Source organism: Pelophylax lessonae (assembly GCF_965119305.1).
Source record: "Pelophylax lessonae genome assembly, chromosome: 7".
NCBI classification, from domain to species: domain Eukaryota; kingdom Metazoa; phylum Chordata; class Amphibia; order Anura; family Ranidae; genus Pelophylax; species Pelophylax lessonae.
This window is the reverse complement of record NC_138774.1, coordinates 163,913,487-163,937,177: the sequence shown is the minus strand read 5'-3', so window position 1 is coordinate 163,937,177 and position 23,691 is coordinate 163,913,487. Positions and strand designations below refer to the sequence as shown.

Below are 23,691 nucleotides of genomic sequence, written 5' to 3'. Positions count from 1 at the left end.
AATTGCAGTCGACAGGCTGTCCACCCTGCTCCACACCCCCCTGGTCTCCGCTGCTCTAACCTTTGTGTGCGGTTAGCTACCCCTGTCCATGCAGCCAACATAGTGGTCTGGGAATTTGAAAACCTTGATCTTTTTTCCCCCTTTCTTTCTGTAGGAGTTTCAGAACCGATCAGAGACTTTCCGGTTGGTCTGTGTGGGCACGTAACTAATTTGGCCAATCTGAAATCCCCACAGAAAGAAAGGGGAAAAGAGGGATTTCAAATCCTTGTGGTTAAAACATTTTATAACACACACACACACACACACACGTTGGCTTCCTATCATATAATCACAATAAGAAGAACTGCAACATTGCTTTCTAAGCATAAAAGCTCTTTCAATAAGTAGCTATTTTGGCTCAAACACATTTTAAATATTCAGTCTTAATACTGACAGTAGTGTGTTTTTGTCACAATGACTTTTAAATAAAGATGAAGTATTACCATTTTTTGCTTAGCTACTCCGGCCCAGGAAACAAAGTATATGCAGCCCTTTGTTCCATTATTCTAGGTCCCTGCTCATTAACTAGTATGGTTGACAGTGACAACCCTCTCCCAAACCCACCACTTTTTGACCATGCTGCTCACTGGGAGATGAATATCCTACGTGACAGTGCTTGTCTGGCAGCAGGCACATACCTGACAAGTGCTGTCACTACACATACAGGGGGATTAACAAGAGAAGAATGAGACTGGCAGCAGAAGTTAGGGGAAGAGGAATGACTGTGGATGGCAAAGTCACTGAATACAAGTGTTTGCAGATTTGAAAAAAAAAAAAAAAAAAAAAATAGATCGGCAATCGGAGATGGGAAGAGGAATGACAGCAGGAGGGCAAAGCAGAGGAGGAAGTAGCAACTGGGGTTTGCTGGCATTCCACTATAGTAATGCCCTTAAATTTAGCTTCACACAGGGGTGGAGCTCACAGTCAAACAGCTTGGTATATGGTTTCTGAAATCTACATTTTTTTTTTTCTTACAGAAATCACTGGACCAGCAGCTAACATTTTATTCCTGCAAAGGCCCCTTTCACATCTAGCGACTCGGGATTGCAGTGCAACGCTGGCAGAAAACACAGCACCTGTGGTCTGAAGAGACCAAGATATTTGGTTCAGATGGTGTCAAGCATGTGTGGCGGCAACCAGGTGAGGAATACAAAGACAAGTGTGTCTTGCCTACAGTCAACCATGGTGGTGGGAGTGTCATGGTCTGGGGCTGCATGAGTGCTGCCGGCACTGGGGAGCTACGGTTCATTGAGGGAACCATGAATGCCAACATTTACTGTGACATATTTAAGAAGAGCATGGTTCCCTCCCTTTGGAGACTGGGCCGCAGGGCAATATTTCAAAATAACGACCTCAAACACACCTCTAAGAGGACCACTGTCTTGCTAAAGAAGGTGATGGACTGGCCAAGCATGTCTCCAGACTTAAACCCTATTGAGAATCTGTGGAGCATGCCCAAACAGAAGGTGGAGGAGCGCAAGGTCTAACATCCACCAGCTTCATGATGTCGTCATGGAGAAGTGGAAGAGAATTCCAGTGCCAACCTGTGAAACTCTGGTGAACTCCATGCCTAAGAGGGTTAAGGCAGTGCTGAAAAATAATGGTGGCCACACAAAATATTGACACTGTGGGCCCAATTTTGACATTTTCACTTAGGGGTGTACTCACTTTTGTTGCCAGCGGTTTGGACAATAAGGGCGGTGTGTGGAGTTATTTTGAGGGGACAGCAAATTTACACTGTTACACAAGCTGTACACTCACTACTTTACATTGTAGCAAAGTGCAATTTCTTCAGTGTTGTCACATGAAAAGATATAATAAAATAGTTACAAAAATGTGAGGGGTGTACTTACTTTTGTGAGATACTATAAATATATGGTTTAGCAGTGACTGGCTGAATTTCAACCCATGTATGGGCAAGGTGGCTGCACAGAAGTCGATTGCCCTGTTGGAATATTTCCAATCAATCAGTGCCATTTGGCTATAGCCAGCATCACTGATCAGTGTATTCTGACGGCAGGAATACTATCAGTGAGAGAAGTCCCCCATTAACTTCAAATATGTGGATAGGGGAATCTAGTCATTTTTTTCATTTATCTATGGCCAACCTTAGTTTACATTTGAAATTTCACCCCAACCACCCCCTTAAGCTAAGCCTGTTCAATGGCAACACTGCCCGCCGAACATAACCCTTTCAAGTGAATGGTGTCATGCCACAACCATGAGCCAAACTCTAGGCTAGCAGTTGCAGTGTGATACTCCAATTCAAAAAGCCTTTTCAGTTATAAAAAAAAAAAAAAAAAAAAAAAAAAAAAACACAGGCATTTAAAAAGGCAGCAATATGCACTTTGCTCTGTGGGTGGTTCAAAGAGGATTTTTATTTCTCACTTTCTATAAACTACAAAACCAAATGGTGAGTAACTGCAGCTTGACTACACAAGACTGGTCATATTCCTTTCATTTATTGAGTGGTTTAGCCCCCCCCCCCCAAAAAAAAAAAAAAAAAAAAAACACAGTGCTTACCTAAAATACAAAATACGTCTGCCAAAATTGAAGGCATGTCTTCTCGTAAATCCTGGGCAATAAGAGGGGAAAACAAAGGAAATAAATATTAGTTACACAACTTGTACCAATATTATCACTCATTAAAGAACTAAAGTGACCCGATTACTGCAGGGAGAATCTGAAATAGTAACTGTAGTCACCCTAACCCCTGGTTATATGCAGTAACCTTCAGGTGAATGGACAAACTATTAACTGAGTTAATGGCAATATGAATTATGTAAAAACAGAGAGCAAGGTCTTGTATTGTACTCTAGAAAACACACTTCCCGGCAAGTCAAAAATCCTTTTTGCCTGATTTTATAGTGCGAAACAAGGGTTCCTTAAAGCGGTAGTCAAGTCCACTTTGTGATGCCTAAAACGAATTATGTCACCACGGTTTCGGCCACTCACACAGCTGGAGTCGGGGAACCCGGAAAGAAGACCAAGGGAACATGGAAGCTTTATTTTAAGGCAAGTATTTCATAATCTGCTAGTACGAAGGATTTTTTTTTTTTATTGAGGCAGTTTATTACAGCTTTTAATAGAATTTCCCCTTTAGCATAAAAAAATAAATATTAATAAATGATAAATAAAATTAACACATACTGCAAAGAGCAAAAAGTTGGATTTTTGACTCACTGTAAAATCCATTTCTCTGATTCATTGACAGCATCAGATCTTCATAAATGTTGGGTTATACTGCCCCCTACAAGAGTAGGGCACCAGGCAGAAAACAAGTATGGCTACGCCTATGGGCAGTCCCAGGGGGTATACTCCCTCTCCGCGCTATAGGCACACAGTTTAGTTACAAGCAGTGTCAGAAGAATTACAACTCCACTGAGGGGTGTGGTTGGGGGGGGGGGGGGGGATGTGTCCGACAATGAACGTCAGAGAAATGGATTTTACGGTATCAAAAATCCCATTTTCTCTTTCGTTCATTGACAGACACCGCTTCAGATCTTTATAACAGACGGAAGTTCACTCCTTTGATCTAAAAGAACTAAAAAGATACATTGTGTTTATAGTTATAGTTATCTAGTAGCCTTAACAACGCTGATACATTTTTTATTTTTGACAGCTGTGAATGAGCAGAGAACGGCTTTCTTATAGCAGGGACCCTATAGAATAAAATAGTGTGTTTTTTGTGTCACACGTTATTTGGGCAGCGGTTTTTCAAACGCAATTTTGAAAAAAGAAAACAAGCATTTTTATGAATAAAAAAAAAAAAAAGCAAAGTTAACCAAAATTTCCTTTGTATAATGTGAAAGATTATGTTACACTGAGTAAATAGATACCACACATGTCACAATGAAAATTGCGTCTGCCCGTGGAATGGAAGTAAACTGCGGCTCTTAAAATTCTCAATAGGCGACACTTTAAACGGCTTTACAGGTTACCAATTTAGAGTGGCACAGGGGGTCTGGTGCTAGAATTATTGCTCTCGCTCTGACGATCACGACAATACCTCACGTGTGGTTCGATCACCGTGTACATATGGGTGCAGGAGTATTGTTTGCTATTCTGTATGCGTTCACATTTGCGCATAAGCTCGGTGGGACGGGGCGCTTTTAATTTTTTTTTTACACTTTATTTTTTTTTGGAATAACTTTATTGCGATCAAAGGGGATGACCAACATCACTTTGATACAGCATTGGCCTGTGACAGGCCCTCTTTATGGAGAGATTTGGGGTCGATTAGACCTCGAATATCTCCTCTGGCCCCCCATGCAGCTGATCAGACTGAGATTGGTCCGATCGCTGCTTCTCTGGCCGCTGATGAGAGGCGGCGGGAAAGGGGGGGGGGGGTCGGGCCCCCTTCCACCACCCACAGAAGTGATCGAGTGGCTAATTAGCCACTCCGATCACTTCTGCTTGAAAGGGAATAGCCGGCTGCAAAAAAATGGATAACGGTATGATGCCTGCAGGTGCAGGTATTATCCAGGTATTACCACTGAACACCAAGGACGTACAGGTACATCCATTTGGGGGAAGTGGTTAAAGTCTTTGCAATTTGATGCTGAGGAACTTTATTCTGAAACTGTTCAACAATTTCTAGAAGCAGCTTTTATGCCCGACTGTACTTTTGAGACACTCTGACTTTCTTCTCTAAGATGCTGACATCAATGGCAGAAGGGAAACACTACTCCAGGTGAAATTTAAACTGCTCAATGATCTCTACTGATGGGTGCTCGCCACCATCATACAATAGATCCAGAAGTAATGGCAGCGCACAACTATTGCTTCTAATACACCATTTATTTAACCACTGGACTAGGATATTTCCCCCCCTTAATGACCAGGCAATTTTATGCGATCCGGCACTGCGTTATTTTAACGGAAAATTGCGCAGTCGTGCAACGCTGTACCCAAATAAAATGGATATCCTTTTTTTTTTTTCTTTCCACAAATAGAGCTTTCTTTGGGTGGTATATGACCAATTTTGATTGGTTTGCGCAAAAGTTATTGCGTCTACAAACTATGTAAAATATTTATGCAATTTTTATTTTTTTACTAGTAACGGGGGCGATCAGCGATTTTGGTGGTACTGCGACATTGCGGTGGACAGATCGGACCCCTAACTGACATTTTTGACACTTTTGGGGACGGGTGAACCAGTGACATTACTACAGTAATCAGTCAGTGCTAAAAAAAATGCACAGTTACTGTAATAATGACACTGGCAGGGAAGGGGGTTATAACCCAGGGGCGATAAAAGGGTTAAATGTGAGCCTAGGGGGGGTGGGCTTGTGAAATCAATACAGAGACCTGTGTCCTAAATAGGAGGCACACAGGAGCTCTGTATTGATTCCTGAGAGAACAATGGTCTGATGTGTTTACAACAGCAGACCGCTGTTCTCTCCTCATAGAAAGCCATCACGATGTGGTACAGGTATGGCAATTCGCAGGAACCTGCTGTCGTGTAGCTGCGGCAGCTGGTTGGCAAGCGGTTAATGATCTTCAAGAGAAAGTACATTTAAAAAGGAAACAGAGCAGCTGTTGATGTTTTTCACATAAACTTGTGCTTAACCATAACCAAGATGCTCTTTTTATAGTCAATACCCAGCTCTTCCTCATTAGTATGACTTTGCCAGCTTTTTGTTGCCGTGTCCCAACTTTTTAGACTTGTGTTGCTGCCATCAATTTAATTTTATTTTTTTTTTTTTCTAACTTAAAATGGTACATTCTCTTGGTTTTAATTTTTTTTTTCTTTTGATAATATAATATGGCGTTATAGGATTTGAAAATCATTGCATTGTTTTTATGCAGATTTTACACAGCATTCCATCTTTTTTGGAATTGGGGTTGTAAATGTGTCACTAATTTGATAAATGTAGCTCTATATATATATATATATATATATATATATATATATATATATATATATATATATATATATATATATATATCCTTACTTTTAGTATGAAATAAAAAAAAGTGTTGACAATTGCAACAGATTTTAGATTTATCACTATGAACCCATTCACTTCCCCCCCCCCCATCTAACTGAACAGGTAAAGAAAGAGGTAATAAAGGACATACTATGATATCTGTGAAAACTCCGGAAGCTTGATCCTGCTTCAGATTTCCTTTAACTACTTGGCAAGCAAGCTCATAAAGAACTTGCTGGATTTCTGAAAGAAAAAAATAGATATATTTTGTTAATACCATTAAATATAAAAGTCTGTTTTCTGCCATATACAGTAAAGAATTTTCTAATGTCAACAGTCCACCTACTTATATTTGTGAACAAATACAGATTGCATTATACTGTATAGCAGGGATTTGCAAACTACAGCCCTCCAGCTGTTGTAAAACTACAAGTCCCATCATGCCTCTGGCTGTCAGTCTTACAGTTCTGCAACAGCTGGAGGGCCACAGTTTGTAAAAGTAATCCCAAACGGGAAGGATTTGCAAATTACACAGTCTGTAAAGAAAGGGCCAACTAACCGTTCACTTGAGCCCTCGTTCACATTAAAACGCGGCTTTGTAATCGTGCGACTTCATCTGAAATTGCACTATTTCAAAACAGCATGTCAGTGCGACTTCTGTGCATGAAGCCACAGAGGTTTCTGCAATTCACACCCAAAATAGCCAAAAGTATTGCAGCAACTATTTTTTCAAACCGATGCGGCACTGATTTGAACATGGCTATTGCAGACAATAGGGTGCAGTAATTGCATGACAAGTCACTCCAATGTGAACAAGGTCTAAAGTCATGAATTTTTAAAGTACACAAGCAGAAGGCAAAAATGCAGAACTGGTCCTTTTCAAACAAATGTCTTGCTTGGGCAGATCAAACCTTTTAGATGATTTTTAAATACTAAAAAGTTTAGTCAAACTTTACCTGCCACAGCCACTACAAGGGGGAAAACTTCCTTTTTTTTTTTTTTTTTTTTTTTAATATAAAAACTACAATTTGGAGAATGCTGAAGAAGCATCAAATTTCACTTGTTGGAGCATCTGCTATAGCAGGGGGTCTCCAAACTTTCTAAACCAAGGGCCAGTTGAATGTCCTTCAGACTTTAGGAGGGGGGCAGACAGTGGTGTCATCGGGAGGAATTGTGCCCCCATTGTTGGTGGCATTGATAGGAATTGTGCCCCCCCCCCCATTGTTGGTGTCATTGGGAGGAACAGTGCCCCACTGTTGGCATCAGTGGATGAAATAGTGTACCAAGGGCTGGATAAAAGCAAGCAAAGGGCCGCAGTTCGGAGACCACTGTGCTATAGAATCAAAGTGAAACTCCAACCAAACAACTTCTTTGGTTTTATAGAGTAAGAGAAAGGGTTAGAACCAGTTAGGCTTTCACTACTGTGTATTTATTAGAGACTTCTCACTTCATTTTTTTTTTCCAGCAGACATACTGTAAAAGTAGCCTTACAAATTATCTAACCCTTCACCACTCTATCCAAAGACTATTTGTTATGCTGGGAGAAGGATGTTAAAAAAAAAAGAGGAAAAAGCCGATGCAGTAAAAAACTAAGACATTTACACTGTACTGCTAACTGGAGCTACAAGCCAACTTCAACATGGTGGCCATTCATTCCTAGAGTGGCTCTGCCTCAGAAGGAGATGTGGGTTAAACTACTATTTTAAATCTGTGTCTCTATGACGCCCTACAAGTTTTCCAAATTTTTGCAAGCATTACTACTATGTATGCAATTCATCTTTAATGGGAAATTGTAGAAAGTGCCTCTAGCTCTTTAGCATAAGCCAAAACCATATCAGCAGGTTACCCAGTATGTGTTTGGAAAGGGATATTTATTGGTGCTATTTTAGAGAAGAGATATTTTTTGGTACTTTTTTAGAAAATAGATATTTAGGGCACTTTCACACTGGTTTGCTTCAAAACTGCCAGTAAAATGTGTTAATAGAGGTGTGGTTCTTAAAGCGGAGTTACGCTTATCTGTCTCTTCCCCCCCTCTGGTGCCACAATTGGCACTTTTCAGGGGGGAGCGGGTACCTGTTTTTGACAGGTACCCTGTCCCCACTTCCGTCGGACCTCGCCGTGTCGAGGTTCGCCAGAGGTTCAGTCCCCTACTCTTCCCTCTGCTTTGTGGCCAATTACCAAGCGCAGAAGGGACCCAGCTGTGAAGCCGCAAGGCTTCCCTGCCGGTTTCCCTTACCGGGAATGCTGGTGGCAGCACCCGACAGCCGATGGAAACATCGGCTGCAGTGCCGATATCGCTGGACTCCAGGACAGGTAATATTAAAAAAGTCAGCAGCTACAGTATGTGTGGCTGCTGTCCTTTAATTTTTGGAGGGGGGGGGGGGGGGGGATGCCGCTTTAAAGGACTTGACTCGAAAACTTTACCAAAAATGCTTAGTGAGGGCGGTTTTTTTGAGGTGGATCCATGGTGTGCTTTTTTTTTTTAGCTCCCCAAACATGCTGCAAGCAGGTTTTATGGGCTTTTAATGCGCTTTTTTTTTTTTTTTTCCTCCTTTTAACATAAAAGCGCTTGATAAACTCTTCAGTGTGAAAGGGCCTTGTTTTTTTTTTGACAAGACTATAAGAAACTATAGTGCTAGTTTAGTAAGTTATTTTCAGAACCCATAATGTCAGATTTTCAGATTTTGAAAGCTTATTTTGCCATATTTCATATTAAAAAAGGTATGCAACATCTACTTCAAATGTTAGAAAATGTAAATATATGTATAGTTTTTACCTTTGAAGGTCACATTTTCCTGTCCTTTTTCACTGAGGCTGCGACACAACTGTATGCTGTAAAAATGAATTAAATAGGTTTAAGACATAGGAGATAAGCAACAGTCATTTATTAAATCAGTTCAAAGAAACAAGCATAAAGTGCCCCATATATCAGTCAAATCAAGTGACTTATTTGTGTTTAAGTCTATTGAGTAGGCAGAGGAAGGCATGCTTTACAGCACCTCCAGGGCCAAGTTAATAGGGAAAAAATGATCAGCAATCAGATAAGGTTTTCTAATTTGTCCAATCACTACTCTATGAAATGGATCTTGGACAGCAATGTCTACAATAGGTGCATGAAACTATATCTATGAGCAACTAAAAGTGGTACTAAAGTCTAAATATTTTTTACCCCACCCATCCCAACCACCTAAAGGAGTTGTAAAGTCAGAAGGTTTTTTTTTTATCTTCAAGCATTCTGTGTGCAGTAGCCCATCTCAGCCCCCCCCCCCCCCAATACTTACCTGAGCCCTATCTCTATCCAACAATGTCAATGAGTGCCTAAGCTGTCGGGGATTCTCTCTCTCTCCTGATTGGCTGAGACAGAGCAGCGGTGCCACTGGCACCCGCTGCTGTCAATCAAACTCAGTTAGCCAATCAGGAAAAAGACCAGGCAGGGCCGAACGGCAGCTCCATGTCTCAATGGATACACAGAGCTGTGGCACGGCTCAGGTGCCCCCATAGCAAGCTGCTTGCTGTGGGGGCGCTCAGGTGGGGGGGGGGGGGGCAGGAGCTCTGCCAGGGACCGGAGAAGTGTAGGATCTGGGCTGCCCTGTGCAAAATCATTACACAGAGGAGGTCAGTATAACATGTTCGTTTTTTATAATAGGAAAAACTAAGGCTGGGCCATACATTATACAGTTTTCTTACACTTTTCTTTAGATTTACCTTCAACTATGTAGTACAAGGGTCTGCCTAATTGGATAAAATTCAAAGTGTTGTTAAGTTTTGACCATATTATATGGTTTTTGGTAAATCTAACAGAAAATTGTACAAGAAAATTGAACATGTATGGCCAGCCTAACTCTGTGTCACTGCTCCAGCACCGCTCTCCTCACTTCCTGGATTTACATGAGAGACTGAGCAATGAAACCATGGGCTCCTGCTGCTGTCAGTCAGTTACCTGTGTAGCAGGAATGGGGGGGGTGGCCACTATGAGCGGCAAAGGCTGCCCCATGTGTAAAGGAGCTCTTATCCACACAGAAAATGACATTCTTTGGTATACTGAAATTAGTACATCCCTCATTTGCACTGAAAGCACACAATTTGATAAATAATGTGTTTTTTGCTCACTTAAAGTGAAATTCCAGTTAGGTTTAAACCAAGCCTAAACCTACTTCCACCCCCATTCTCAGCCTTGCACACACCACTATTTTCTTTCGTTCAAAGAAAAAAAAAAAAAACACAACACTGACAGCTCAGGCTGGAGCCGCTGTATCAACAATCAGATGTTAGTACAGCGATCTTCCCTGCTGTACTATTGTGTTCTGACAGGGTGGTGCTGGTTGAGATGGCTGACAGGAGCTGACCAGGAAACGGTCAGTAGGACCGGCTGCCGTACACAAGGGCTGAACGTTGGATGGTTTCGATTGAAGCAGCTGATGCCGCCCGACATTGGGCCCATGTGTACCAGGCTTTAGACTATTCTAACGATTTTGTAAAAGAAAAGGAGGTCTATACTCCCCTATTATGAAGTCACATAATTGTGTCCCAGACCTGGCTTCAGTGTAGAGGATGGGGGGGGGGGGGGCAGCCAACAACGGATGCCCCATAGTAACCCTATTAAATGACATCACCCAGGGTTCTGCAGCCATTTTCGCACCTCTCCTCTAGACTGATGCCAGTACTGGGACCCAATCATGTGACTGGACAGGAACGGCTTCAGAATAGGCAAGTATAGATATCTTTTCTTTTACAGAGGAGAGATAGTATAGACTTATGCCCCGTACACACATGCAGATTATCTGAAGACTTGTCTGCAGACTTACCAAAACCATATGAGGTCAAACCTAAACACTTTCAATTTGTATGCAATCCGGCAGGCCCTTGCACTACATAGAAAAGGTAAATCTGAAGACAAAAGTCTTCAGATAATCTGCACGTGTGTACGGGGCATTAGAATGGGGGTTGGGGTAGGTTTAGGCTTAGCAAAAAAAAAAAAAAAAAATTGCATTTGAAGTGGAGTATCAGTTCAGTTCTAACTTCTTGCTGCCCATGTAACATGTATGGGCAATGGCAAAGAAGGTGGGCTCCAATGCCCACACACTGCGCATAAGCATCCATGGGCATAGGAGGTTTCTGTGCCAAGAGAAAGCTGTCTACGTCCGCTCCCAGTCAATATAGAGAGCCTAGGCTGTCTTCCCATCAATTAACCACAGTGATATACAATCACAGTGATATACAATCACAGTCATGTGAACAAGCAGACCCTCCAGCCACCCCCCCCCCTGCATAATAGCCCAGTTAAAGGGATGCTAGTCCAGTTAAAGGGATGCCAGGGCGGGGCAGCAAGGTGTTATTACTAGGGATGCACCGAAATGAAAATTCTGGGCCGAAACCGAAAATGCAGGATGCCCTTGGCTGAAAACCAAAACCTTTTTCCCCCCCCAAATAATTTTAAAATAGAACAGGGGCATACACCAAAAACAGGCAGCAACGTACACGTTTCGCTGCCACCCTGTCACAGTATATGTACTGTGACGGGTTGGCAAGTGGTTAATTTAATTACCAATGGTATTTTGTATTATGTAGCATGAGGGGGTTAATATATTGCCATGCATTAGTGACCAACCAGTGGCAGTTAATTAACCCCTTTGTGCTGCATTAGTGCAATCAGTATTAGTGTTAGTTAACACTGGTTGCACCGATACCGGTTGCACTAATGCAGCACAAAGGGGTTAATTAACTGCCACTGGTTGGTCACTAATGCCCTGTACACACTATCAGATTATCTGAAGACTTGTCTGCAGACTTACCAAAACCATATGAGGTCAAACCTAAACACTTTCAATTTGTATGCAATCCGGCAGGCCCTTGCACTACATAGAAAAGGTAAGTCTGCAGACAAAAGTCTGCAGATAATCTGATAGTGTGTACAGGGCATAATGCAATAGGTGACCAGCAGTGGCAATACATTAACCCCCTCATGCTACATAATACAAAATACCATTGGTATGCTCGCCTCAGCTTCCCCCCCCATCCCAAGGATTCAATCTCCTTACTCTCACTCTGCTCCTCCGGTGTCCTTCCTTTCAAAAGACGAGCCTCTGGCCGGCGGCCCGCCTCCCTGTGATGTCATTACTACTACGATCTGTGCATGAATGAACTAACACACCGGGCGGGCGAGCGAGCGGCCGCTAATAGCTATAACTAAGTGGGCGCTTCACTTCCCTGTCAGAGGAAATACCCGCCTGATAGGGAAGTGAAGCGCTCACATAGTTATAGCTATTAGTGGCCGCTCGCCCACCCGCCTGGTGTGTTAGTTCATTCATGCACATCATAGCAGTCGTGACATCACCGGGAGGCGGGCCACTGGCCAGAGGCGGGTCTTTTGAAACCTGCGCTGCGCACGTGGCGGCCATCTTTAATATCGGCATCTTTAACCCATTTTCGGCCGAAATGGAATCAGCCCATTTTCGGCCGAAAAATTTGTTTGCCGAAATTTCGGTGCATCACTAGTTATTACATTTACACAAGTATAAGAACTAGCAGCATGTCGGTAAGGCCCCTTTCACACTTGAAGCAATACCTGTGTAATTTTTAGGTCTATGGATCTCAAGTTGCAGCAGTCAGACCAAAGTAGTGCAGGGACTACTTTGAAGTTACACATATATGAACACTCATTGGAAATCATAGGGTACAACTTGGCATGCAACTTTGCAGTCCCAAGACGCAGGACAAGTCGCACAAATGTGAAAGGGGCCTAAACCACAACAAACCACTGCTAAATTTCACAAAATAAAGAAGACACAACATCCCTATTTTCACACTATCCCTATATTTTATAAATGATTTTAGCAATACAGAACTAAGAGAAGTGATATGTAATAGCAGGAGAAGCCATTCAGAAAACAGCTTTCATCAGCATGACTATACAAACACACCCAAATCATAAAATCATTCAGAATAGTGATCATTCAGGTTTAAGTTCTATTCATCACTGTGCACAGAACACCACACAAGGACAGATCTACATCACATAATGATAGAATATTCACTTTATAGAAATCAGTTGTAGAATGTGTGCTCTATATGTACAATCCTACATTATGTCCTCTAAGAGTCAGTTACCTCATACAATCAAAACCTTTACATAGTACATTTAAGGCCTTGTGCACAAAGCCACAAAAAGAGCATTATTAGTACTGTATTTTTTATGAATGCTGTTTTCTTTACATACAGTGGAAGATGAGTAAACCTGCACTGTGTTCAGATCCATAAAAACCCACGTCAGAGGTCAGTAATTCACACATGTAAGCACACGGCCCTAGAATGGATGTACAGTTTAAAAGGAGAAGTATAGCCAAAGCTCGTTTAGCTGTACTTCTATGGAGTACAGGAGTGCAATTCGTTTGGCACTCCTGTGACCCGTTTTGAGCAGAGAGCGGATTGAAGTCCACTCTCTGCTCACAGAAGTTGGTCCAGGCACTGTGACAATGGAGTCGGGATCCTCCAGGTGCCTGGAAAACACCCAGCTCAGCGAGCCATTGAGAGCCTGAGCCAGCCGCTTACAGCCCTTCCACAGCCCAGCACACCAGTGAACGAGAAGGGGCCCAGCTCTGAGCGATCAGCAGTGTTCAATCGCTCGGTTCTGAGTGTAGAGGCGCCAAGGAACAGATGCAGTATCGGATCGATGCTGCAACCACCTAGCTAAGTAATAATCTTAAAAAAAAAAAAAAAAAAAAAGCATTAACCTATACTTCTCTCAAAGGGTTGTAAACCCTTGTTTTCTAGTCATAAAACTAACATGTCTATGCTTACCTGCTCTGCGCAAAAGAATATTCTCACGGGCACTCCAGGCCCCTCCTCTTCATCAGATGCCCCCACGGAAAGCGGCTTTCCTGGGGGTACCCGTGCAGGTTCCCTCCTGACTCCCGCAGCTGCATCCATTGACAGCGCGGCCCCCCACCCCAACTCCTGTGTCATTGAATTTGATTGACAGCACTGGGAGCCAATGACTCCTGTTGCCATTGATCTGTCCAATGAAGAGAGAAACAGCGGCTTGAGAGCAGCTGCGCTTGTGCACATCGCTGGATCGGGCTCAGGTAAGAAAAAGGGGGGGGGGGGGGGAGTTGTAGCACAGAAGGTTTATCGCCTTCATGCATAGAACGCATGAAGGTAAAAAACCTTGAGGCTTTACAACCACTTAAGTTTTTTTTTTTGTTTTTTCATTTGTGTGCCGTTTGCATTGGGCAGGTTTCTGACAAGTTTACTGTTAGGCAAGATCAAGCAACCATTACTCATGAAATAACCATCATTAAACCTGTAATCTTGGCAGAAAAGCCAGCTGCAAGGAGCTTAGACAAATCTACACAGAGCAAGGCTTTCATTAGAATTTTATTCACTTATGGCTTAAAGATGAAGTTCACTTTTAGGAACAGGTTACATCTGTATTTAGAATCAACATGTTGCTACAACCCCCCCCCCCTCCCTTTACCACCAGAAATCTCCCACCTTTGATTGAAGGTGGGGGTTCTCCCCCCTCCCCCCCCCTCCTCCCCAAGACTGTCACGTTTAAAATCTGCTTTGCCCACACAGCCGCAGAAATCCGTGAATAAGTAAACTACAAGTCCCATCTGCCACAGATAGTCCATTGATAATTACGGGTCTATGAGAGCGCTGATCAGCACCCTTGCAGTCCACTAACACTTTCTGCAGCTCTGAAACTCACAACCTGTATAGAGAAGCAGAGAGCTAAAGAAAAGAGGCTGCAAAAGCCAGACAATGCACCCGTGATTCAATGATGATGGATGCAATGCTCTGCAGGCTCATGAGAGAAAAAAATACATACTTACAAAAACATGTAAGAAACTAAAAGCGTGTTTTTTTTAGTTTTGGATAGAGTAGAGAGGGATTTAAACACCTGCCAGGTTTTTATTGAATTCTGTGCCCCTGAACAGGAATAGAGAGGAAATATTCCAATGGCATTGGTAGCTCTGGTGACAAACAACGATGCTCTCCAGGGATTTCCCTTAACTTCCTGTTTTGGGTATGGGACATCTTCCAGATGGTAAAATAAATACTTGCAGGGGTTATAACCCTCCATAACACTATCAAAAATGAAAAGGTTTTGCCTAAAGTTGCACTGCGTGCAGATGCATTAAAGAAAAAAAAAATCTGTACCTGAGATCCTGTGTAAGGATTGTATGCTTGGGCCCATTCACACGGTCCTCCCCAACCACTACACCTTGTGGTTGGTGTACACATGCTGTGGATGCTATGCTTAGGTTTTTGGTAGGATTATAACACCTATTGCTTTCAGTGGTCATAGTGCTTACCGAATGCGACAACTCAAATGAATAGGGCCACTTTGCTAATGCACCACAACCACGTGCCCTACATGCTGTGTACAAATGCATGTGGTTGCAGCAAGCTAGTGCAGGGTTCATGGGGTTAAATAAGAGGCAATACAATGCCTCCTTACTACCTGTAAAATGCTCTCTGAAGAGTGATCCAAACATGGATCACTTTTCAGAGATTAAAGCACATGTAAATGAGACCTTACATTCATAAATATTCCCTAATGTGAAGACACTCCCTGACATGCAGACAGCCAGAACTAGGCACACCAGTCACGCGCTCTGCTACTCCAAGTGATTGACAGGGGCCCCACCGAGGTACAGTCTCCAAAGCTGCTGTTAATAACTTCCCTTGGCAGAGGAATGTCTTCTGTGTATTGGGAATGCAGCAGCCACATGTGAGCGCACACAAAAGGATCTATAGCAGAAATAAGCCTGGGGCATTCCTACCATGAGGTTGGTTGTGCCAGCTGCCTCAGACAGGACTCACAAAAGGGACACCATTGAGATCCACATGGACACTGGTCTCAACAATGATCAATTAGGCTGAATGTGGTTTCATATATTATTTATATATATATATATATATATATATATATATATATATATATATATATATATATATATATATATATATATATATATATACATACACACACACACATATACATACATACACATACATGACACTGTACAAATTGTGAGTAAAAAAGGAATGGACTAATTTACAAATCTCATAAACTTATATTTTATTCACAATATAATATCGATAACATATCAAATGTTGAAAGTGAGACATTTTGAAATGTCATGCCAAATATTGGCTCATTTTGGATTTCATGAGAGCTACACATTCCAAAAAAGTTGGGACAGGTAGCAATAAGAGGCCGGAAAAGTTAAATGTACATATAAGGAACAGCTGGAGGACCAATTTGCAACTCATTAGGTCAATTAGCAACATGATTGGGTATAAAAAGAGCCTCTCAGAGAGGCAGCGTCTCTCAGAAGTCAAGATGGGCAGAGGATCACCAATTCCCCCAATCCTGCGGCAGAAAATAGTGGAGCAATATCAGAAAGGAGTTTCTCAGAGAAAAAATTGAAAGAGTTTGAAGTTATCATCATCTACAGTGCATAATATCATCCAAAGATTCAGAGAATCTGGAACAATCTCTGTGCGTAAGGGTCAAGGCCGGAAAACCATACTGGATGCCCGTGATCTTCGGGCCCTTAGACGGCACTGCATCACATAAAGGAATGCTACTGTAATGGAAATCACAACATGGGCTCAGGAATACTTCCAGAAAACATTGATGGTGAACACAATCCACCGTGCCATTCGCCGTTGCCAGCTAAAACTCTATAGGCCAAAAAAGAAGCCATATCTAAACATGATCCAGAAGCGCAGGCGTTTTCTCTGCGCCATGGTCTGTGGCAAAGTGGAAAAAACTGTTCTGTGTGGTCAGACGAATCAAAATTTGAAGTTCTTTTTGGAAAACTGGGACGTCATGTCATCCGGACTAAAGAGGACAAGGACAACCCAAGTTGTTATCAGCGCTCAGTTCAGAAGCCTGCATCTCTGATGGTATGGGGTTACATGAGTGCGTGTGGCATGGGCAGCTTACACATCTGGAAATCACATCAATGCTGAAAGGTATATCCAAGTTCTAGAACAACATATTCTCCCATCCAGACGTCGTCTCTTTCAGGGAAGACCTTGCATTTTCCAACATGACAATGCCAGACCACATACTGCATCAATTACAATATCATGGCTGCATAGAAGAAGGATCCGGGTACTGAAATGGCCAACCTGCAGTCCAGATCTTTCACCCATAGAAAACATTTGGCGCATCATAAAGAGGAAACATGGGGTAAACATGGCCATGTCCCAACTTATTTGAGATGTGTTGATGCCATGAAATTTAAAATCAACTTATTTTTCCCTTTAAATTATACATTTTTCAAGTTTAAACATTTGATATGTCATCTATGTCATATTCTGAATAAGATATTGAAATTTGAAACTTCCACATCATTGCATTCTGTTTTTATTCACAATTTGTACAGTGTCCCAACTTTTTTGGAATCGGGTTTGTATATATAAAATAATCAAAACTTAGTGTTACTGAGCTCCCTGTCCAGACATTGGACCAAATCTTGTGTAGTGCAGACTTAGTAGGCCCACATGGTGCACTAAAGCAGAACTTAACTGATTGATTACACAGTTTCCCAAAACAGTTACATTCAAGGCATACTATTAATAATAATAAACAGTCACATTTGCTTGTGCCATTAACCAAACTGTCAAACTATCAAATGGCTGAAGTGATAACTGACCATATGTGTTGTAAAAGGAGGCCAGCAGGTTAGGTGCGGCCAACGGCCCCATTCACCATAAAGGCAGCTCACTGGCGGCTCTCTGCACAGCCAGCGCTTACCTACAGTGATTGCTGTCTGTGCAGAGAGCGTTCAAAGCGCTGCGGCTGCCAACGGCCTCTGTCATTATACCTCGCCGCTGGGAGCCGCAGCAAGAACTGTCGCTACAATTTCCAGCCTTTATCGCTGGTGTGAACATAGACTAAAATGGCAGCTCCTGTGGCTTTTAAAAATAGGAGGGTTTAGTTCTACTTTAACCACTTAAGGACCAGGCCTGTTTCTGACACTTGTTGTTTACAAGTTAAAAATCAGTATTTTTTGCTAGAAAATTACTTAGAAGTTAGAACCCCCAAACATTATGTATTTTTTTTTTTCTTAGCAGAGACCTTACAGAATAAAATGGTCTTACAAAAGCATTTTGAATTAAAAATAAGAAAACTGCATATTGCACAGTGACAGCGCACGCCTGGTAGAGGGCAGTGATATGTCAGGGTCTAATAAGAGTTTGAATGATTTTAAAGGTTCATTAAAAAAAAAAAAAAAGCACAACACACACACCACAAACATGCCTATACTTACCTGCTCTGTGCAATGGTTTTGCACAGAGCAGCCCAGATCTTTTTCTTCTGGGGTGCTCCAGACCCCTCCTCTTTCTCAGGTGCCCCCACGTAAAGTCGCTCCTGAGTCCTGCTACTGTGTCTATTGACACAGACACCGCAACGTAGCCCTGCCCCCTACTCCTGTGTCACAGCTTTTGACTGACAGCAGCAGGAGCCAATGGCTCCTGCTGCTATCAATCTGTCCAATGAAGAGAGTGACAGTGGCTAGAGCCGCTGCACTCATGCACATCGCTGGATCAGATCAGGCTCTTGTAAGAAAAAGGGGGGGGTTTTACCTTAATGCATAGAATGCATTACAGGATGGTTTTTCACCTTAATGCATAGAATACATGACAGTAAAAAACGCTGAGGCTTTACAACCACCTTTACTGTGTTCCTTGTCTCTCCAGAATGATCAGGAAGTAACTGTTGTCAGGAGAGGGAACTGCAGACAGCAGAGCTGCGTCTGATCTAAACTGGCAGAGATCTGTGACCAACATCAGTACTAAAATATAGTACAGGTATTAGTTTACAGGGTGCAGAAACAGTGACATTCTGTAACACCGCAAAGTCTAGGCAGCTGGGCCGCACACTGTTAATGTGAACCATGGCCATAAGGATCTGCCAACTGGCTTCAGCTCAACTTCCTACCTTTGGCCTCATTTACACCACATGCAGTTTTTTTTCTGCATCACAAATGCATGGATAATAGGTTATATGGTTTCCAATGGCATAGTTCACACCAGGGCGGTCAGTTACAGAAGAAAAAAAAAAAAAAAAAGAAGAACATTCTGCATTTTTTTCTGCACTGAACTGTACATCAAAAAAGCATAGGAATGCACCCAAATGCAGCAGAATGTAACAATTAGTGCATGCAGATAGTCTTTGAAACGCATTTATTTTGTGTAAATCGTCCCCAAGGCCTCAATCACACCATACGTGCATAAAAACTGACGAGAAAAAAAAAAAAAGGAAAGATTTGACTTGCATAGGCTTGTTCATACCATGTGCAGAGACGCACATATTTATTTAGTAGGTCTCTGCAAGGACACAAAGAAAACAATTGTTCTCTATGTGCCCTGTTCACACTACAACAGGTTTTTGTTTTCCAGCACAGCGTACTGCATACACATTGCAGATTCCTGTGCAGAAAAAACCTTCACGGGATATCAGTGTTGTGGTGTGAACAGGGCACATAGAGAACAATTGTTTTCTTTGTGTCCTTGGATAGAGATACATAAATACACATCTGTGTATATGGTGTGAATGAGGCCCATATCTAAGCCCGTATTAAAAGGGTGTCTGATGGGTAGGAGATTGAGCTGAAGCCAGTTAGCAAACCCTTAAAACTCGTACACAGGATAAAAAAAACCGCAAGTAAAATTTCGTACGATAATCGATCTGCCAATTTTCTGATTGTTTGCATATTGCTTTTGATAGCCGATTTCAACTTTTCGGACGACAAAAATTGAAGGTCCAGGTTTTTACATTTTATTTGTATGTGAACACAACATCCGATTTTCATTAAGACTCCATTCACACTAGCGTGACTTGTCAGGGGACTTGGTCGCCTGACAAGTCACGGTCGGTCACCCGCCATTGAATAGTACAGGACCTGTTCTAATAGGAGCGACACAAGTCGCTCCGACTTAGAAAAAGGGTCCTGTACTACTTTGGGGCGACCTGGAGGTGACTTGCATTGACTTCAATTATATGAAGTCAGTACAAGTTGCGGCGAGGTCGTGGTGCACGCTGTGCACCGCGACTTCACAGGTCACCCCAGCAAGTCGTGTCGCCACAGTCTGAACTGGGTCTTAATTAGTACAGTTTTCTTCCAAAAGAAATTGTAAGAGCAAGACTACGCATGCTCAGAAAGGAAAGCAGAAGAATTCAACACACGACATCACTTCTGAAGTCGTATGAAAATTTTCATATGTTGAGTAACCCCTTCACTTTTCATATGAAACTAGAATGCAGCAAAAAGCCAACGGAAATTTGTCTGCTAACCTGATGGTTTATACCAGGCTTCACAACAGTGTGTGGCCCCGATCCCTGGACTAACATAATCAAGCCAGACACTCTCCTACGGTGCCAAGTAACAAAAAAAGCAGGTGTTCCATGAAAAAACCCTACCCGTAAAAATTCCCTACCCTCGTCACTTCCGGTGCGGGTACGTCATTCATCAGCTGAGCCGCTTCCCAGTGCGCATGCTCACAGCTGCAGAGGGTAGGGAATTTCACGGGGTAGTGTTTTTTTAACGTTACACAGCGTCATTCTTCAGCTGTTGCCACGCGTTCCACTGTGCATGCCCAGCCACTAAATGAAATGATCTAGTCTCCAACCCGTGAGACTTCCCTGATCTCGGCTCCAGGAAAATGTTAAAGCGGCGGCTCTATGAAAATAAAAATCTTGGGTAACAGCAGATGAATGACACGGTGTAACGTTAAACACTACCCCGTAAAATTTCCTACCCTCCGAAGCTGTGAGCATGCGCACTGGGAATCGGCTCAGCTGATGAATGACGTACTCGCACCGGAAGTGACGAGGGTAGAGAATTTTCACCAGGTACAGTTTTTATTTTAAGGTTACACCAGGACACAAATGCTTCGTTTCGATGCGAATTTATCCCAGCATGACAGCAGTATACAACATGGCAAAATGGTAACGCATAATGTGTTTCGTCTGTAGCCTAAAGCTGGATACACACTATGCAACTTTTGTTGGTAGATTTCCTTTAGATTTACCTTCAATTATGTAGCAGACGGGCCTGCCTGATTGCATATAGATTGAAAGTGTTTAGGTCTGACCTCATATTATATGGTTTTGGCAAATCTAAAGGAAAAAATATAATCAAAAATGTGTATAGTGTGTATCCAGCTTTACTCATAGCCAGGGCTGCTGATAAGGCAGTATAGCCAGCACTCCTGTACTGGGCCCTAGCCATATCAGTTCAAATGGGGGCCCCCGGGGAGGAGGTCAGGCTGTACATGTCTTAGTGCATTCACCGACACTCCTCTGCCTCCTCCAGCTGCACTGTAAGGGGGATTGGTTCTAGTACATGAGTCTCTTCCATCTGCTGTCCGGCCCATGTGCCCCTTTCGCTCGCAATGTTCCAGGCTTCCCTTCTCCCACCGGCAGCTGCTGCAGACACATAGATGGATGTTTTAGGATGGAGAGCAGGGGAAGGGTCCGTTAAATGTGTCATTTTCTGGTCCCTTCCTTTCCTGAATGAACACAGTGAGCGACCGGTACCAATCACTCCTGTATCCATTCATCACTGAAGCATAGTAAACTGCATTTCACTATGCTTCTTATAGTGATGAGCAGGAAGCCTCAGAGCGCTTCCTATTCATTCATCTGTGCAGCTGAGGTTGCAGAGAAAGGGACTGCTAAATCTATATCCTCACTTTCGGACGGGGGGGGAGGGGGCCTGTCAGGTAGATATAAAATGTGTGCAATTCTCGCGCTGTCAGGTATAGGTATCTTAAAACCTCTAATTTTTTTAGAAGAGCACAGATGCACCTTTGAAGCGCGGTACTCCTCGCCCCCCCCCCCCTTATTTATCGGCCCTGTCAGGTAGACTGTATGGGGCCCCATGATTTTCAAACAGCAGCCCTGCTCATAGCTCTGAGTAAGGTGACAGCCAAAACGCGTTAGCTTTTTACCATGTTGTATACGGCTGTCCTGCTGGAGTAAATCGCATCAAAACTAAGCATTCGTGTGCCGGCATTTCTTGTTACTTGGAAGTAATTGAAGCCTGAGCACTGATACTCAGTTCCATATTTATTCCATTACGCGGTAGAGCTAGGGTGATTCTGTATCTATTCTACTCTCCTATGGTGGCATTGCCCCTGGCACCATTCCCTGGAGCCGGCCAGTGAACATCCAAGCACTGCTTTCGCTAACTTCATCCGGCAACAATCGCCAGTCTTTCCAAGCTTTGGCACAGATGTCAGTGTAGGGCACAGTATTTGGAGCAATAAGGAAAAGACTGTAAAAACTGAAGTTGATGGGCATTGTGCCCGCTATGCCACCCGCAGGATCCAATAGCACCATCACCTGGGGGGGGGGGGGGGGGGCATTTTCCTAAAAAACAGGGGGGGGGGGGTCTGAGAGGAAAAAATGTCCCCTGTTAGGGTTGGCACCTCATCCCTTTAAACCAGGACACATTAATTACACAGGTTCTGTGGCTGATTGGGGGGTAATTAAACTCAATGCATTATATCAGCCCCAGAACCTGTGTAAATAATATGTGTCCTGGTTTAAAGGGATGAGGGGGCAACCCTACCTGCAATGGTCCTGAAGGAGCCCCCAGAGAAGGGAAAGTCACTGAAATAACTGCAATTCACCATGGAGGGTAAATGTCCTCATCGCACAGCAGAAATCAGGCCAATGTTCTCTTCCTGGATTGGGGTGCTGTGGTAGGCCTCGTGCGATACATTCCACAGCAATACAATACCATACAACATCCCCCCACTACTACTACCATCATCCTCCTCCAGTACTAGGTACGGGCGGACATGACGGAGAACAGGGATCGGATCATTCCATTCACAGCCAATACTTATATGTAGCTCCGATCCGTCCCACGTGTGTCCGCACACAGCCCTCTCCGCCCCAACCGGGGAGCCCCCCACCCGGGTCACCTCTTCCCGCTCCACCCCGATATAAGTGCCCCCCTCCCCGAACATCTACCCCTCCCGAGCCCGCTCCGTGTCCCCGGACCCTCACCCCAGCACTTACAAATCGTTTTTTCCTGATTTTTCCCAATTCTTTATCCAATCAGCAGGTAGTACTGCCGCCGCCATCTTCCCTCTATAGTACGGATAGCCCGGATGTTTAGCACATCAGCAGAGGTCAAAGTGGAGGTGGGCGGAGCGAGGCATGCCGGGAAATAGGCCTTATCACCATGAAATACTTCATCCCTGCCCTGACTGAGTTATCAGTGGGCTCACATCTTCCTGGATGTATATATAATATATATAGTGTCCTCACATACACAGACATTACACTTCTTCTCTGTTACTGAGACTTTCTCCCTACTTCACCTCCTCTAGAAAATATTAATGCCAAACAAATGCCCCCGCTTCTTACAAACTCTGGGGAAGAATGTATGCAATGAACTATATTGTATGCAATATCTTCCAGGTATCTACAGTGCATCCGGAAAGTATTCACAGCGCTTCACTTTTTCCACATTTTGTTATGTTACAGCCTTATTCCAAAACGTATTCCATTCATTATTTTCTTCAAACAATACCCCATAATCAGACATCCCAACCTGCAAAAACTCATTTCAGGGAGGTGGCAAAGTCATTTCAGGGAGGTGAGCCCCCCCCCACATGCCGCCGCCCCCCCCCCCCCCCGCGCACGCCTGCGCCGCACCCCCCTTTCCAATTTAACACTACC

General features: G+C 43.2%; 1 protein-coding gene across 1 annotated transcript in view; it reads right to left on the bottom strand.

Annotated features, from left to right (window-relative positions):
* THOC2 (THO complex subunit 2) overlaps nucleotides 1–23,136 on the bottom strand; it is a 282,137-nt gene extending 259,001 nt beyond the window's left edge. The window contains exons 1-4 of the mRNA XM_082263317.1: nucleotides 23,026–23,136; nucleotides 8,749–8,804; nucleotides 6,124–6,215; nucleotides 2,563–2,614 (exon numbers count right to left, since the gene is read on the bottom strand). Of these exons, the coding sequence (XP_082119443.1) occupies nucleotides 2,563–2,614; nucleotides 6,124–6,215; nucleotides 8,749–8,804; nucleotides 23,026–23,090 (265 nt within the window). The 5' untranslated portion in view covers nucleotides 23,091–23,136. The remainder of the gene's footprint in view (nucleotides 1–2,562; nucleotides 2,615–6,123; nucleotides 6,216–8,748; nucleotides 8,805–23,025) is intronic.
* Nucleotides 23,137–23,691: the final 555 nt, after the last annotated feature.